The sequence below is a fragment of the Chiloscyllium punctatum genome, chromosome 2, assembly GCF_047496795.1.
Source record: "Chiloscyllium punctatum isolate Juve2018m chromosome 2, sChiPun1.3, whole genome shotgun sequence".
NCBI classification, from domain to species: domain Eukaryota; kingdom Metazoa; phylum Chordata; class Chondrichthyes; order Orectolobiformes; family Hemiscylliidae; genus Chiloscyllium; species Chiloscyllium punctatum.
The window spans coordinates 153982496-154001816 of NC_092740.1; the positions used below are offsets into that span (position 1 = coordinate 153982496).

Genomic DNA, 19321 nt, shown 5'->3' on the forward strand with positions numbered 1-19321 from the left:
TGGAGGTGTAGTGGACAGTGAAGAGGGTTACCTCAGATTACAACAGGATCTGGACCAGGTGGGCCAATGGGCTGAGAAGTGGCAGATGGAGTTTAATTCAGATAAATGCGCGGAACTGCATTTTGGGAAAGCAAATCTTAGTAGGACTTATACACTTAATGGTAAGGTCCTAGGGAGTGTTGCTGAACAAAGAGAGCTTGGAGTGCAGGTTCATAGCTCTTTGAAAGTGGAGTCGCAGGTAGATAGGATAGTGAAGAAGGCATTTGGTATATGGTCAGAGTATTGACATTGGTTAGGCCACTGTTGGAATATTGCGTGCAATTCTGGTCTCCTTCCTATCGGAAGGATGTAGTGAAACTTGAAAGGGTTCAGAAAAGATTTATAAGGATGTTGCCAGGGTTGGAGGATTTGAGCTATAGGGAGAGACTGAACAGGCTGGGGCTGTTTTCCCTGGAGCGTCAGAGGCTGAGGGGTGACCTTATAGAGGTTTTCAAAATTATGAAGGGGATGGATACGGTAAATAGGCAAAGTCTTTTCCCTTGGGTCGGAGAGTCCACAACTAGAGGGCATAGGTTTAGGGTGAGAGGGGAAAGATATAAAAGGGACCTAAGGGGCAACTTTTTCACGCAGAGGGTTGTATGTGTATGGATTGAGCTGCCAGAGGAAGTGGTGGAGGCTGGTACAATTGCAACATTTAAGAGGCATTTGGATGGGTATATGAATAGGAAGGGATATGGGACAGCTGTGGGCAGGTGGGACCAGATTAGGTTTGAATATCTGGTCAGCATGGATGAGTTGGACCAAAGGGTCTGTTTCCATGCTGTACATCGCTACGACTCTAAAACTCTAAATCAAGGAGGTGTCTGCCCACCAACCTCAAAAGTTAAAGTTTTAGCTTTGCTAGAAAATTCCATGTTCCATGAATGACAAGGCCTTTTTTTTTGTCTAAATCTAACTTGTTTGTCTTTCAGTTTACTGATCTCAGTGGTATGTCCCCAATAAACATGGATAAAGGTAAGATGATGTACAATATTACTAATGTTAATAATCTATTGTATGAGCAAAGTAAGCACTCTGTTTTCTTTTTTTGGAACTACCACTACTTCACACTTGGTAAAACTACATGCAGTTGGAATATTTTGCAAGCATTAAATTTTGCATCATTTTTATAATTAATGTATCTCTAAAAGCAACAGCAAAGGTGAATTAGAATATGGTAATGCCTTAACAGTTACGACCTACAGTTCTTTAACAAGCATGATATGCTCATTAGTAACAAGCAGCATTAGCACAAACAATTGTTCTTGTATATAAAGGAACCAAAATAGTGTGGTGTTTACGGTCTGTTTATTTCATCTTACAATATTATCAATGATTTTTAAGAGCTGATTTAGGGTTCCTGATACATACATGGGCTTAGAATGATCTGTCCATCATTTAATAGTTTCTCAGCTATTAGTTGTTCATTTAATCATGTTATCAACGCATTTTCAAAGATGTTCAGGAATATAGTGAATGTAAGTTTCCTTCAATGAATAATTGTCATGATGTATATACACTGGGTATTGTCTTAAAATCATTAGATGATGCAACATAAAAAGAAACCAGTTAGTCCATTGTGCTTTTGCTAATTCTTTGAAAGGGTATCCACTTGGCTTCACTTTGCAGCTCATTCTAAAACATTCAATGAAAGTTTTAATTTCAAATGTTTACCCAACAAGGAGATAAAAATCAAACAAGGCCCTTGGAGTAGAAAGGAAGCAGAAAAGAACTCTAAAAAGAAATTAGAAGGGCCAAATGTCCTTGGCAAGTAAGATTAAGGAGAATCCCAAAACATTTTTTTACATATATTAGCCAAGTTTAATAGGCATTTAGTCAGACACATGTACATCTATGGATTAGAAGGATATGGACCAAGTTCAGCCAGATGGATTAGTTTAAAATGACATCACATTCAGCATCCACATGGTAGGCCAAAGGGCCTGCTCCTGTGTTGTACTGTTCTAGCTCCTACTTGAAAGTTGTATTTTCACTGGAATCTGCCTCCACCACCTTTTCGGGCAGTGCACTTAACAAAACACTGTTCATTAAAAAAACAAGTCCTCATATCACCTCAAGTATTTTTTGCCATTTACCTTCAATCTGTACCAAAATCTTTGTTTTTGAATGCCTCTGTCAAGTTTCTCTGCTCAATAGGAAACAATACCAGTCATGGGACACTGACATCAGTTAATCAGTAAGGAAGGAACTTTGCCATTGGGGTGACCTTCACCTGAACCATAGAGAAACCAATGTTCTATAGAGAGAGCTTTAAACTAAATAATTTGGCAGAAAGTTGGGGGTTGGGTTAAGGTCATGTTAGTACATGGTGATAATGTAAATAATGACTACCAGAGTATAAAGGGATTGATCACAGTATATGAACATTTCAATGCACCAGAAAAAATGTCAAATTAAAGAGCGTGGAAATGTACCACCTAGGAGTAGGGGTGAGACATTTTAGCATCTTGAGCCTGCTCTGCCATCCTTAAGATTAAGGTTGATCTAATTGTAGCCTCACCTCCACACCTACTACTGATGGTAAAATACAAAATTAAAAGCTCTTTAACTGAATGTATGCAGTATTGTAACAAGCTGAATAGGTTAATAGGATACATAGAAATAAATAAGTATGATAGCCATTACAGTGACAAAGTTAAAAGTTGACCAGGATGAGACCTGAACATTCCAGCATATTTGACATTTTTATAGAATATAGAGAAAGTGAAAGGAAGCGTGTAGCTCTGTTAGTGAATTATTAGATCAGTACTATCTGAGGAATGTTCTTGGTTCAGATAATCAGGATGTAGAATCTTATTACTGAGGAGAATGGAATGCTGGCCTTTACTCCAAGGAAGTTTGAGTATGAAAATGGAGAAGCTTTGTCACAAATTCATCTTATGAGGACATGTTGAGTAGGTTGTGCTCGTATTCATTGGAGTTTAAAGAATAAGAAGTCATCTTATTGAACATATAACATTCTGATGAGACTTGACAGGATTGATGCTCAGAGGAGGTTATTGTTATGTGAAAATCTAGAATACTTTTAAAGAAAGTCTCTTAAGATGAAGATTTGGAAAAAATTCTTCTCTTAGAGTAACTCTTAATTTTTGGAATTCTCTTCCACCGAGAGCAATGGAAGCTTGGTTATTGAATGTATTCAAGGTTGAGTTATAAACATTGCTTTGCATTTTCCACAAAGAAATCAAGATTATGTTAGGCAGACAAGAAAGCAGTTTTAAGGCAACCATGATCTGATTGAATGACAGATCAGGCTCAAAGGACCAAATGGTCTCCTCCTGCTCCTATTTCTTGTGATATTATGATTTGTGACTGCTAATTATATTGTTAGAAAATACTCAGTTGTGCAGGACAGAAAACTTGCAGCAAATAATAATTCCTTTGCAATGAAATATCTAGAAATGGAAACTGATGAGACTGAAGCAGCTGAATTAAAACGGAAGTAACAGCAATCACAATTAGAATTCCAACTTTTGAGAAGCTGGAAGATTAATAGTTTATAATTATTGAAAATATGGAATACTTTCCTTAATACTGGTCTGAATAAATACTATTTGTTGATAATCAATACCGTTGGTAGTTGTGAATTATTCTTTTAGTATCATCCTTGATCAGCAGAAATGAGCAGGAGGTCATGGGTGGTGGTAGAGAGCTGATTGTGTGACTGGAGCCCAGTGTCCAGTGTGCATCATAAGGATCAGTGCTAGTCCCTTATTGTTTGCAATCATATATGAACAATGTACAGTAGATGAGATTGTGACGGGAATAAGATTGCAGATGACACAAAGATTGGCCGAGTGGTTGACAGTGAATAAGATCATAGGTTATCGGATTCGTCAGATGGGCAGATGTAATTTAACCCAGATTATGTGAGGTGATGCATTTTGAAACAAGTAACAAATGGAGAGAGTACTCAATGAATGGTAGGACCCTGGAAGGTTCACTGGAACAGCGGGATCTTGAGGTGTTTGTCCACACCCCTGAAGATGACAGGGTGAGTTAATACAGTTGTTCAGGCATAATAGACACTTGTTGTGGTCTAGATTACAAGAGCAGAGAGGTTATGCTGGAGCTGTACAGGATTTTGAATAGGCCACAGTTGGAGTACTGTGTGCAGTTCTGGCCACTGCACCATAGGAAGGATGTGATTTCACTGGAAGGGATGCAGAAGAGATTTATCAGGATGGAGCATTTCAACTATAAAGAGAGGCTGGATAAGAGCGGCACAGTGGCTCAGTGGTTAGCACTGCTGCCTTGCAGCACCAGGGTCCCAGGTTCAATTCCAGCCTCAGCGACTATCTGTGTAGAGTTTGCACATTCTCCCCGTGTCTGCGTGGGTTTCCTCCGGGTGCTCCGGTTTCCTCCCACAGCCAGGTAAATTGGCCATGCTAAATTGCCCATAGCGTTAGGTGCATTAGTCAGAGGGAAATGGGACTGGGTGGGTTACCGTTTGGAGGGTCAGTGTGGACTGGTTGGGCCGAAGGGCCTGTTTCCACGCTGTAGGGAATCTAATCTAATCTAATAAACTAGGTTGTTATCTTTGGAGCAGAGAAGCTGGAGTGAAGAACCTGATAGATGTGTATGAATATGAGAAGTGTGGACAAGGTGGATAGAAAGTAGCTATTCTCTTTAGTTGAAGATCTAATAACAAGAGGGCACACTTTTAAGGCACGAGGTTTAGAGTGGACTTGAGGAAAGGCAATTTCATCCTGAGGTTGGTGGGGGATTAGAATGCATTGCTTGGGATAATAGTTGAGGAGAGAAACATTTAAGAAATACTTAGATGTGCACTTGAAATGTCATAACATTCGGTGCTACAGGATTAGCATAGATTTAATGTATTGTTTTGGAGGTACAGACTGAATGGGACAAAGGGCTGATGCCCGAAACGTCGATTCTCCTGTTCCTTGGATGCTGCCTGACCTGCTGCGCTTTTCCAGCAACACATTTTCAGCTCTGATCTCCAGCATCTGCAGTCCTCACTTTTTCCCATTGGTAGGAAAGACTAGCACCCAAGGGCACAGCCTTGGAGTAAAGGGAAGACCTTTTAGAACGAAGATAAAGAGAAACTTCTTCAGCCAGAGAGTGGTGAATCTATGGTATTCACTGCCACAGAAGGCTGTGGAGGCCAGGTCTTGAGTATATTTAAGACTGAGGTAGATAGGTTCTTGAGTATCAAGGGTTACAGAGAAAGTGGGAGAATGGGGTTGAGAAACTTATCAGCCACTATTGAATGGCAGAGCAGAAGTCAGTGGGCTGAATGGTCTAATTTCAGTTATAGCCACTGGATTTTACTTAATTATTTCTATTTGCGCCAATAGTTCACCTGCTTTCTTTTTAATGCTATTTATATTCAAATATAGTGCCTTAAGTTTCTTACTTTTATTATTTTTATAACCTGTAGTTGTATCTGTTAATTTTGTCTTCAATCTGCATTCTGTTTCTTCCTATCATTTTCCACATTAATCCCTTTCTCTGTTGCATTTTCCCCACTCTGTGATTCACCACAGCTTCCCAAATTTGAGCCCTTGCCCCAACTATTTGGTTTAAAGCCTACTCTGCTTCCTTACTTCTGCAGTTTTCAAGAACACCAGCCCCAGTAAGGGTCACGTTTTGACCATATCATTGGTGCAGATCCCATATTTTCCTTGTAAGTGCCAGTGCCACACAAACTGGAATTCACTTCTCCGAAACTAGTCTTTCAGTCACACATTCATCTGTTTAACCTTGTTTTCCTTATGCCAATGTGACAATTTTCCACTTTTGATTTTCACCTTTCTGTAATTTCACATATTGGAATAACTGTCACCTGTAGATTATCCAGTCTGGGGAAAAAAACCACTCGAACCAGGTAAGGGAATACATAAGCGAACTGTATTACAGGAAAACAACTTTTGGAGCAAAACTAAGAAGGAAAGTGCTTTTGTAATACAAGACTGGAAGACTTCCTCTATTTCCCACTCTTGAAAATCTGTGCCCAGTGATAAAGCAAATTGGAGAAACCTCTATTCATCAAAAACTGAGAATATTTACAAATTATACCACCGACGTGGATACATGACTTCCATAAAACAACTCATTCTCATGTTAAAAATCTTAATACCTTAAAAACTCTTTTTTTGAAAACTGCATATTCTTTATCTTATTTTACTCGAGAATTTCTGCTTCTTAAAGTTCAAATCCATGATTTTTTTGCTTCGTGTTGTGTTTTATTTTTCTTATGGTAAGTAAATAATAAAAGTTCCCTTCCTTTCACTCAAAAATCACTTTTAATTGGCTTCTTGATTTTAGCCAGCATTATGTTTTAATTGAAATATGCGATACCTGCGTTATAAAAAAGGTTAAAACTATTTGTTGCAATAATCAATTTAAAAAGAGGGGAGAAAATTCGCCTTTCCTCACCTAGTTTTAACATTGATTGTAAAAGTAGTGGTTGCAAAACTTATATCAATTTTATTTTTGGCCTCAACAGAAATTGATTGTCAAACAAATGTCAAAATAATTTTGATGAAATGGACTAACAATGATGCATTTCAACCACACATACTGTACTGAAGAAATAGCTTGTATTTATATAGTGCCTCAGGGCTGAAAGGAATAGAAGAACATTTAGAAAAGCTTAATGCAATCAAACAGAATCAACATGGTTTTGTGAAAGATGTGAAATCATGCTTGACAAATTTGCACACATGCTTTGACAATATAACAAAGAGAGTTGATAAAAGGGAACCAGTAAATGTAGTGTATTAGTATTTCTAAAAGGCAAAACGTGAGGTGCACAGGGTAGGAGCTCACAGTATCGGAAATAATGTATTAGCATGGATTGTGGATTAGTAAGCACACAAGACAATGAGTCAGGATACAGTGCTGGGTCTTTAATTTTAGCCATTTATTTAAATAATTTGGATGTGAGCATAACAGTTAGTAATTTTGCAGATGACACCAAATTGGAGGTGTAGTGGACAGCGAAGAAGGTTACCTCAGCTTACAACAGGATCTTGATCAGATGGGGCAATGGGCTGAGGAGTGGCAGATGGAGTTCAATTTCGATAAATGAGAGGTGCTGCATTTTGGGAAAGCAAATCTTAGCAGGACTTGTACACTTAATGGTAAGGTCCTAGGGAGTGTTGCTGAACAAAGAGACCTTGGAGTGCAGGTTCATAGCTCCTTGAAAGTGGAGTCGCAGGTAGAAGGGATAGTGAAGGTGTTTGGTATGCTTTCCTTTATTGCTCAGAGTATTGACTACAGGAATTGGGAGGTCATGTTGCGGCTGTACAGGACATTGGTTAGGCTACTGTTGGAATATTGCGTGCAATTCTGGTCTCCTTCCTATCAGAAAGATGTTGTGAAACTTGAAAAGGGTTCAGAAAAGATTTTCAAGGATGTTGTCAGTGTTGGAGGATTTGGACTATCAGGAGAGGTTGAACAGGCGAGAGCTATTGTCAGAGGCTGAGGGGTGACCTTATAGAGGTTTACAAAATTATGAGGGGCATGGATAGGGTAAATAGACAAAGTCTTTTCCCTGGGGTGGGGTAGTCCAGAACTAGAGGGCATAGGTTTAGGGTGACAGGGGAAAGATATAAAAGAGACCTTTTCGCACAGATCATGGTACGTGTATGGAATGAGCTGCCAGAGGGAGTGGTGGAGGCTGGTACAATTGCAAAATTTCAAAGGCGTCTGGATGGATATACGAATAGGAGGGGTTTGGAGGGCTGTGGGCTGGATGCTGGCATGTGGGACTAGATTTGGGTTGGGATATCTGGTCAGCATGGACAAGTTGGACCGAAGGGTCTGTTTCCGTGCTCTGCATCTCTATGACTTGATGACTCTAGTTGAATACTACAAAGATCAGTCCTTGGAGTTAATTATTTGCTGCCTAGATTGATGACTTGGAGGAGGGGCAGAGTGTATATTATTCAGATTCGCTAATGAATACAAAAATAGGTCAGAATGGCTTCTTTTTGTGATGAGGATGTATGAAATCTGCAAGAAGACGTAGGTTGGCCAAGTGGGCAAATTCTTGGCAGTTGGAGTTAAAGTAGAAAAGTATTGGGTCATGCACTTTGATAGGAAAAATGAAAAGGCAAACTATTATTTAAATGGAGAAAGGCTCCATAAGGGATTTATGCAATCATGAGGGATTTAGATAAAGTGAATGACAAGGGTCTTTCCCCCAATGAGGGAATTCAAAATTAGGGGGCACATTTTTAAGGTGAGAGGAGAAAGATTTAAAAAGGACATGAAGGGCAGCTTTTTTTACAAAGAGAATAGTTTGTGTGTGGAATGGACAGAGGAAGTAGTGAATGCAGATACACTTACAATATTTAAAAGGCATTTGGATAAGTTCATAAATAGTAAAAGTTTAGAGGGATATGGGCCAAGCTCAGGCAGATGAGACTAGTTTAGTTTGGGAACATGGTCGCTTGGACTGATTAGACCGAAGGATCTGTTTTCATGCTGTATGACTCTATGTCTCTCAGTTTATAGCGTTGTGGCATCAAATTGATTAGAGCATTCTTGTGCAGTGGTAATGTCCCTACCTCAGGGACAGTAGACCCAGGTTCAAGTCCCATTTGTTCTGGAGGTATGTAGAAACATCTCTGAACAGGTTTATTAGAAAATATCCATTAAATAGGTTGGGGATATTGTGATACAGTGGCAGAACCCCTACCTCTGAGCCAGGAGGCTCAGGTAAAGGCCCAGCTGCTCCATAGCTGTGTTACAACATCTCTCTGAACAGGTTGATTAGAAATTAACTACAAAATAGGGTATGTATATTATCCATATTTGTTACATTCTAGAGTTCAAATTGCTATATCAGTAAGAATGTCTTAACTCAATTTTGTGCTATTCTTAACATATTTCTTTTCGCAGACTATGTTTTAAGACCATAAGACCATAAGACATAGGAGTGGAAGTAAGGCCATTCGGCCCATCGAGTCCACTCCGCCATTCAATCATGGCTGATGCGCATTTCAGCTCCACTTGCCAGCGTTCTCCCCGTAGCCCTTAATTCCTCTAGACAACAAGAACCTATCAATCTCGGCCTTGAAGACATTTAGCGTCCCGGCTTCCACTGCACTCCGTGGCAATGAATTCCACAGGCCCACCACTCTCTGGCTGAAGAAATGTCTCCACATTTCCGTTCTGAAATGACCCCCTCTAATTCTAAGGCTGTGTCCACGGGTCCTAGTCTCCTCGCCTAACAGAAACAATTTTCTAGCATCCACCTTTTCAAAGCCATGTATTATTTTGTACGTCTCTATTAGATCTCCCCTTAATCTTCTAAACTCCAACGAATACAATCCCAGTATCCTCAGCCGTTCCTCATATGCTAGACCTGTCATTCCAGGGATCATATCTACATATCTACAATGTCATATCTACAATGCATCTTGGATTCAAATAATCTTTTAACTGTTGCGACCCATTTATAATCTAGTCCCTGAGTTCTATGAAGCATACTCAAACGTCCAAAACTGTTATCCAACATAACATGTTTCAACAATGTTATAGTAGATACTAAATGCCTTGTATTTTTCCTTTCCCTCTGAAGATGAAGGAAGTGAGGTTGACAGCGAAATGGATGATGAATTGGAAGATTCTGGAGAACCACCATTCAAGAGGGAAAAAATAGACCTTAACCAGACACTACAGGGTGTCTGTGTAGCACCATCTCTCAACAGCAGCATGCAACATGACCCTCTGATCCCTCTACATGCTGAACAAATCATTACAAGTGTGGCTAGTGCCAGGCACTGCAGCACTGTTGGAAGCACATACACGGCAGTCTAAACAATAATTTGACCATTCGTTGATTATCCTTCTCTTATTTACTTCAAGCCTGAAGTCTGACTGTGTTGTGGCTTCAGCTATTGAGATGACACATACTGCTATGCTGAATGTTACTCTCATACACTAACTAGGTGTATATAGGTTTTGTTTTTGGATTATTTTTGGTCCCATATTGATCATGTTGACTAAAGGGACTCAGTAGACATTGCAATTGTAATTGATGAACTTCTAACAGTATAAGTTGTTTTGTTTAGTTCAGTTTTTGATTGAAAATATATTCTTATACATGCGACAGGATATGCTCACTTGACAGCAGAAGTACCTAAAGGTCAGGGCTAGAATCCAACAATATCCTGTTATCTCACTGCTGATTTTATCTTTCTTTTGGTTTGAATCTGTTTCAAAAGGATCCAGGATTATAGTTCTGCTGCGTTGTTTGAATGCACTTGAATAAGTTACAATTGGACAAAGCTGTACTTATCACTACTTATACATTAGGTGGTTCCATCATTCATGCATTATGTGTATTTTAGAAATAACTTAAGCCAAACATTGTAATGAATGAGTAATGGTTACTTTTTGGATTGGAGACGTGGCATGGTAATCATCAACAGTATTTTTGACCAAAGTGTTTGCTTAAGTAACAATTCTTGTGCCTCACCACCATTAATGCCTCAGATTTCTAGTAATTTTGCTGTTACCTCAAAGATTAGTGTTACTACATTCTATTAATTTATGACCAGAGCACCTAAAATCCTCAATGTTTCTGCCCATGTTATTCCAGGAAATATTTCTTTGTTGCAAGCAATTTTCCATAAAATTGTAAGTTTCCTTTCAGAAGTTGCATGCAGAAAATCACTTTTCTGCCTTTTATCACAATTGCTGATCTGAACAAGTAACTGGGTTGTTGTACTGGATTCTAACCATGAAGCAGTTTATTTCAGCATATTGATGTGCTCTAAGCTTTGACCACAAATATTTGACTGTTACACATACAGGAATATAATTTTTTTCTGTCAAATTAATGGACCAGACTTCTGCTGTTGAAGATTTTAGAATGTAGATTTATGGTTGAAGTTGAAAGCTTGAGAGAGGAGGCAGTGTTCATTGTTACTGGCCTCCTAAAACTGTACTGTATTTAAAATTTGTCAAAAATCAAAATCTATTCAATTCTTTAAAACAACTTCCTACCTTTGCAGAAAGTTCAATGGAGTTCCCTTTGAAACATCAAAGTTTTGAATGCTACTGATTTGCAAAGTAGTGCAGCCATATTTAAAAACTAGATTAGTTTAATAAACATTTTTTGGGAAAAAGTGTTAATGATAAAGGCTGCAGTATGTGATAAAATATGTTGCATTTGTTTCAGTTATGATTATACTTTCTGGGTGAGGTCTTGCTAGACCAACAAAAAGTATACCGTTTCATTTGAAGTCCACTGTACCTGTGAATAATGTGAGGATAGACTGAAATCAATCATTGCGAATTGATTTGTCTGTTCCATCTGTTTTGCTGTAGTGTCTTTAGCTGCTATGATAAGACTTTACAAGGGGTTGGCCAATACTGCCTGTTACCAGTACTTCAACACTTTTTCATTGGTTAACTGATGTAACCACGGCTGTTTGTTTTCCATTCAATAAGACAACAACATTAAGAAATTGGATTGAAATTTTAAACATAGGAAATTTTAAGATGGATAAGTGTCGAAATTTGATTTTGTGAAAATTTTGAATATGTATCATATATATATATAAATATACATATATTCAAATTTGGTTAAAACTAGCATGATTACTATTTAAGAACTGTGATATCTGAGCTGATTTCAGCAGCTGTATTAGCCAACTCCTCAGTGTAACTACAGAAGACAAGAATGTAGCACTCAGCATAGTCTTGGCAGCTTTACGTTGAGTTTTCTATGTGGTCTGTGTGGTTGTCAAAGATGACGAGACCAAAAGTACTGTAGCTGGCACACCTCACACATACTCATCAATTCTGTAGGAACAGACTTGGTAGGCAATTAAATGCCACTTCAGGAATGTATGTCAGGGATTACTGTACCTCGGCTATTACACAGTGCCTTAAACAGTTATGGAAAGAGTTAATTTTTGTAGTTCAGCAAGGTGTGCCTGCTGTTTTTCTACTACCCACAGGGGAAACTATGGAATGGAAGCTCAAGTGATGATTCTTATTTAGAAACCTATGTCTTTTTCTTACACTAAGAATGAGTATATTTGTCTTATGAAGCCATGAGGAATGAGTAAGTATATGCATTAATCAGAACTTGAGATACATTTCAGTTGCATTATCCAAAAAGCATACAGTGTCTGAAGATTGTAGAAATCTAGAAATGACTAATTAATGCAAAATACTTGACTCATTTTTAGCATATCTATAGAAAAACCAATTCTAAACATCTATTGACAAAGGCGTTGTGCCCATTTTTTCCCTCATATAATTACTTAGAATTTTACAAGACTCTCAGTATATTCTCTACTTATTGTGAATATGGATCCTGACTTAATGAAAGTGCAGTTTGCGAATATTCATTTCTCTGGATAAATATGTTTTAAACCGTCTATATGATAGTAGTGTTTTCAAAACTTTGCCTCAATTTTGGAAAATATGTAGTCCCTTTTGGGGGAGGATGGAGATCATTAGTGATTACATCTTTTATTGAGCTTTGGAGAAACCTGCTCGATGATTAGTTATTTTTAAAGTTTAAGCCAAGAGGAAAACCTGCTTCCTGGAATGCACAATGACTCTGTTCATTTTCATATAAGGTACTTTTCAGTACTGTGAGACAGTAAGACACATATGTGCCGTTAAATGAAATGGCAAGTAACAGTGTACACTTTGCAAAGGGTTTCTTTGAAGCCAATAATGTTTACAAACTTTCTTGAGGTACAATTAAAAATTCTGAAGAACACTCCAACTGCCTCCCCTCACCACCCTATCCAAGAAAGGAGTCACATTGGCTTTTTAACAGCAGACTTTTTAAAGAAAATAACTATATGTTAAGTTTCAGGCAAGACAAATCAATTAAACATGGCAAATGTTTAAAGTCTTTGCTTTTCTAAACTGCAAAAAGTCCAAAAGTCATTGATCACTTTGAAATGGTTTTATCAAACAAATTAACTTAGGTTAATGCAAACATACTCATTCTTTTCAATGTCATTGATTTTGATGCTGATCAGCACCAACCAAGTTAAGGCCATTAGGCAGCTTCACCTGTCTCTTGGGGAAGATTCTCCTTAATCCTGTTTTCTGTGCTTTAACACCAAACATCAAAGGTTTGTTTTTCAATATATTTAAAGTCTTAATGGTATTCAAAACAATTTGGGGCATTTGTTTCATAAACATTCTGCCCCTTCAATCTTCAAAAAAAACAAACCTTACTTATTTCTGTCTTATGTTAACATTTACATACTGTTCTGGACCAAAATGTGTTTATATGGTGTATCTGGTGTGTTTGTAATGGTTAAGGAAAGCCTTCTATATATTTCTTTTCTTTGTACTTTTTTTTAAAAGTGTTTAGTTTGTTGTGCTGCAGATATATTTGGATCGTAATGTGCAATTTAGAGAGTTGTTAAGGGGCTGATGGGGGAATGGGTTTGTCTGTAGACCCCGTGTTAACAACAAACTGTAGTTCTGTGGAACAGAACACACACTGCTCTGTTTAATCAATAGACTCCTTGAACTTGGTAGAAATGGGCATTTTACCTGGTATAAAAACTGGAATTGAAGCATGACCTTTATATTGAGTTTCAGTACTGATGGATAATGGTCCAATAAATTGTTCTCATACGTGAAGGTATGCAATGAAAGCTCTGTGTTTTGGCAGTAGAAGTGCTTCTCAGTCTGCATGCCTTTCTATATGCTGCTAGATTGTGGTTTTTGTTTTGGTGCCAGCTAGGTAACCACATTTTAATTTTTAGCACTTTTTTTCCTGCTTACACCATCATATTTCAAACAGCCACTTACAGTAAATTATTTCAGCCTTTATTAAAAATATATACATAACTGAAGTGCAAATCCATTTCCGCCCTATTGTAGCGTTTACTAGTGTGCTTAAACTACTTTTTTTTTGCCAAATCTTATGATGTGGAAGATAGAAGCACTGAATGGTGGTAATATTTTGACATACTTACATGGTATTGTTAGTTATCAATTTGTTTAAATTTCAAAAATTAAAGTAGCATCCAGTGATTATGATTGAGAATGTTAAAGTCCAGCTAATTTGGGAATAATTACTATTATTTTTTTTTTAAATCTATCATTAATAACTCCATTCTTTCACTTCCTGGGTAATTTTGCTGTATGTCAGATTGGGATGTCTGGTCAGTGCGGACAACTCGGACTGAAGGGTCTGTTTCCATGCTTTATGGCTCCTTTGTGTGTCAAATGCACGTACCTGCTGACCATGTCCTCCACTGATATCCTGAACTCAAGCCTTTTCTGAAGGTGTTCTTCTAGCCATTACGAGGTGTGCAAAAATGGAATCCTAGCCACTAGATTGATGGTAGAGACATTTCTTGTGCAGAGAATACGATTAATAGAAGAAGAGAATACATTTCTCATTGTTCCACGACCCAGTACAAAATTTGAAGTTCTGGAGAGCTGAGCAGGAAAGGGAAGTTTAGGTTACAGCCTGGTCAGTCATGATCTTGTTGAATGATGAGGCTGCTGTAAGGGACCTGTTCCTATTTCAAATGGTTGTGCAGTATGGCATTAGTAGCTGCTCTGTTCCTGTTTTTGAAATGGTTAGAATAAGATTCAGAATTACCCTGGCAAGTTTTAATCAAAGAATCAGAGGCACATGTTACATATTGAAATGTTTTTATAGTTAAGTCTTTAGAATTAAGAAAAATGTTACTTTGCTGTTTACAAAATTAAATGCCAAGTCTTTTTATTTTTTATTGAACAAATATAGTTTCTGAACTTTGCTAGAAAGCATGATTCTTGAAAACTAAATATTTAATGTGTGTAATTTAATTCATTCGTATCTTAGTTTGCTTATTAAAATATGTTACCATTGGTAATTGCATTCCTTTAAGGACCAATGGAATCAATCAACTTATTCCTTTGAATCCACAACTAGTAATTCCACTCAGATTTGGAAGCAGTTCAGACATTTAGGGCACCTTTTCATTATATTTGTTTCCAGTCATTGAGTATCTATAGGGAGCATTAAGGAAGATATATATTTATTTCAGTTTTGGATATTAAAATAGATACGGTGGTTCCACAGTGGTTGTGTTTTTGTAATTTAGGTTGTTTTTAACAACCCACACATGCAAGATTTTGAGAGTATTTTTACTCATGGTCAAAACAAGAAAATCATAAGAAACATTTCTATAATGGCAAAAATATTAAAGGACATTTTTCAGAAGGTAATTACAATAGTGATTTTTGCTTTGGTGCCAGCTGGGTAACTGATTAGTTTAACAAATAATTAAAACAAATAAGAAATTCTGTTCAATATATTTCAGAATTGAGCATGAGCATATTCCTTTTCCTTGTTTACATTCCTTTCTTGTGGTTTCTTTTCTTCTGACGGCTCCTTGAGCAAAGAGAGAGCACAGGAAATCTGTTTCTATGGCTCTCTGTCTATGCTGTCTTCTCACTGTCCATTAGAATGAGAGAGAGAGAGACTGGCTAACATTCATAGGCTTTCACAAAGAAAATTATCTCTGAGAGAAGCATTCGGCTGTCATAACTCATCTTTCCATGTCCCTGCTTACCTCTCAAATTATTCCAGACCATTTGCCTCCACTACCCTCCCTGAATAGACAATTCCAAATATCAGATTACTGTAGCCTGAAGGAGCGCACCTTAGCTTCAGTACTGAAAGTTTCTGCTACCAGATGACATATTTGATTCACAGTTCAATTAGAACTTGAAATAATATGTTGAATTTAAGTTTTTTTATCTTTGTTAGTACTTTTCTGGTAATAAGGTGCCCTCTCATACCCTCTGTTCAACATTTACAAGCCAAACACCATCAAAGCATTTAACGCTGTCAAGTGGAATAACAGACAATGTGAAATTGATTATCCATTTCCAACCTGATTTTCCTTGTCAATAACTGTAATATTGGAAAGAGAAATGGTCCTTCAGCGTATTTAGCATGCTATCGTCTAACTCAGGGCCCTGTCTAACTTATTCCTCCCAATTTAACTCTATTGCTTTGATTTTTTTTTGAAGCTTAGAGTTCAAGTTAGAGGGCAGTGTGATGGTGTTAAAATATAAGAGTCCAATAGAGGATGGGGCATTCTGGGAACTTAAGGATTCAAAGACTTTGCCGATGTTGACAAAGCCAGATTCCCAGCTGGATTCACTACCTACCCATTTGACAACTGTATGGAAGAGGCAATAGCTTAGGATCCATGGTAATAATCCCTGGAACAATCCAGACACTGTTCTGAAGGCAATTCCATCTTCACCAGGAGGAAGCCGGGACTTGGAAAGCCTAAGGAATCTTTGTGGGGCCTGAATGGAGCACTGATGTTCAAGCCCACAAGGAATGTAGAGTCATAGAATCCCTACAATGCAGAAAGAGGCCATTCAGCCCATCGAGTCTGCATAGACCCTCCAGAGAACATTCTATCCAGGCTCTCAACACCCACTGCCCCAAACCACCACCACCCTACCCATATACCCCTACATGTCCAATGGCCAGTCCACCTAACCTGCACATTTTTAGACTGTGGGAGGAAATTGGATCGCCTAGAGGAAACCCACATAGACACAGGGAGAATGTGCAAACTCCACACAGGTAGTTTTCCAAGGCTGGAATCAAAACCGTGTCCCTGATGCTGTGAGGCAGCATTGCTAACCACCATTTAAATGGAAGATGAAAATTTCTAATCCTATTTTGACTTCATGGAAATGGGTTCCTTCTGATATTGTATTGTCTTCAAGCTCACTGGCTTGAAGTTACTAATTTTCACAGTGCTGGTAGAATAACTGGACTGTAGCTTTGGGAAGTCTTTGAGCCTCATTAATGGCAGGATCTGCTGTCATATTAATTACAGCTCTGGTGAAAGCATTGGTTGAAGGTGGTCTTCAGCTCCTCCCATGCCCCATTCTTACTGTTGGAGGGGGTAATAATGCCTGCCTTGAAGAAGTTTTCCTCCTCTCTCTACAAGAATCTCAGTGAGTCTCTACTCCCCCCCCCCCCCCCCCCCCCCCCAATCATTTATCTCTCCACTCTGCCTCTATTCCTGATGAAGGGCTTTTGCCCAAAATGTTGATTTTCCTGCTCCTTGGATGCTGCCTGACCTGCTGTGCCTTTCCAGCACCACTCTAATCTAGACTCTGGTTTCCAGCATCTGCAGTCCTTGTTTTTACCTGGTTGATTTTAACCCTACTGCAAATCCTCTTGCAAGGATACCTCGCTTGAAGAAGTTTTCCTCCTCTCTCTACAAGAATCTCAGTGAGTCTCTACTTTCTCCGCGCCCCCCCCCCCCCCCCCCCCCCCCCCCCATTTATCTTTCCACCCCGGAGGCTCCCGGCCTCTATTCCTGATGAAGGGCTTTTGCCCAAAACGTTGGTTTTCCTGCTCCTCAGATGCTGCCTGACCTCTGTACTTTTTCAGCACCACTCTAATCTAGACTCTCATCCCATATCATATCCCAGTTAACACCATTTGTCAAGATTGGATGCCTTTCTACTTTTTCCCAGCTGCTTTCTCCATGAAGTATATTTAAAACTAGAATGTTATAGCAAACACATCATTTCCACCTCAGCACAAGTTAGAATTCCTCGCTTAGAAAAAAAATTGACTGTAAGACAAAACATGTAAAATAAAGCCCCAGTATACCAAATATGTAAAATAATATTTAAATCAATTGGCCTTGAGACAAGTGAGTGCCTTTTAAAAACATTTGTTAATCTTGTGCCTGAATTGTAGATATCCACCCAGGCTGCAGAACAACACTGATTCACTGCTTCCTTCAGCTCCACATCATTATATTTTGTTCTTAAAATTGAGTAATTTAAAAGTCATACATTTAACTCTATTGTCTCAAGTCTCTCAAAAATAAAGACACCTGTACTGTGCCTGAATTGCCCCTTGTTACAGTGTTTTAAGTTTTATAATACTAAGGACAAACATTCTGTACAGAACTTCACTTTACAAAACAATATTCTACTCCAAAAACAAGAATTGAATAAATGGACTGAAGTGAACACTCTCCCCTCATGGCTGTACCGTGATACCACATTGTGACAGGAAGTATTCTGTGCAAAATGCCTGCTGGCAAATTCCTTCATGTTGACAATTCATGAACACAACTGAATGCAGATGACAGACTCCTATAACTACAGCCTTTAACACTGAGTCACTAAGTCGGCAATTCAGTCGGCAATATTAGCCCCCTTTAAATAGAGCTTTTCAGTGCCATTTTCAAATTCACTAAGTGGCAAATTGGAGTATTCAGATGCACAAGCACAGAAAGGCCCAAAATATTGGGGATTTTTAAAAAAATTGGTCTAATGACATCTCAATTGTGTGAATTAATAATGTAAAAGTTAAGATTTTTCAGATTTTTGTAGAGAATGTATTGTGAAATTATGTACTTTTTCTGTTTTTTGAATGACAGCTGCATATAGTTTTAATTATTTAAACACCTATGATGTGATTTTGAATAATGTTCAATTATGTAAATATATATTTCATGCTGTGATTTTGTGAGAAATGTTTTATGAGATCTTTCAATATATCATGAACTTTATAAATTGGTTGAAGCAAACTGATAGTGTGCGTGTGAAAGGTTTGTACTGTGTACTGTACAACAACAGGAATTTTTTGTAAACAGGAATATGAAATCTTACAGTGTGTTCTTACATGTAGACAAGCAACTAGTATATACTGAAGACACTTGTGTAGAAAGTTCTTTCTTAATATTTCAGACTTGAACTCAGGCTAGCTTTTCTTGTCGTGTTTCTATAAGCTGTGGCTTGTCTGTACAAAAAAAACAATAAAAATTTGTTTTTTCTTGGTTAAAGAGAGTTTTATCTTAAATCTTGTTTGTTGTATTTGTTTACATTCTCACGAGTGCCTGTTTTTTTAAAAATGTATTCATTCACAGGATGAGGGAGCCTCTGGCATTGCCCACAGGGCAGTTAAGAGTCAACCACATTGCTATGGGTCTGGAGTCACACATAGGCCAAACCAGGGAAGGATGGTAGTTTCCTTCCCTAAAGGTCATTAATGAACCAGATGGGTTTTTCCAACAATCGGCAACGGATTCGTGGTCATTAGACTCTTAATTCAGATTTTTTTTTTCCTTTTTGAATTCAAGTTCCACTATCATGGGATTCAAGCCTAAGTCCCCAGAACATTACTTGGATCTCTGAATCAACTATCCAGCAATAATGCCACTAGGCCATCGCTCCCCTTAATAACTTTAGCAGAACAAAAAAGCTGCTAAAATCACAGCAGTTCCAGTCCCTATCAATATGT

General features: G+C 38.1%; 1 protein-coding gene across 6 annotated transcripts in view; it reads left to right on the top strand.

Annotated features, from left to right (window-relative positions):
- Positions 1-18863, top strand: part of LOC140491963 (transcription factor RFX3-like) — a 271083-nt gene extending 252220 nt beyond the window's left edge. For all 6 annotated transcript variants that reach the window (XM_072590501.1, XM_072590482.1, XM_072590521.1 and 3 more), the window contains 2 exons: positions 972-1014; positions 9617-18863. In XM_072590501.1, the coding sequence (XP_072446602.1) occupies positions 972-1014; positions 9617-9855 (282 nt within the window). In that variant the 3' untranslated portion in view covers positions 9856-18863. The remainder of the gene's footprint in view (positions 1-971; positions 1015-9616) is intronic.
- Positions 18864-19321: the final 458 nt, after the last annotated feature.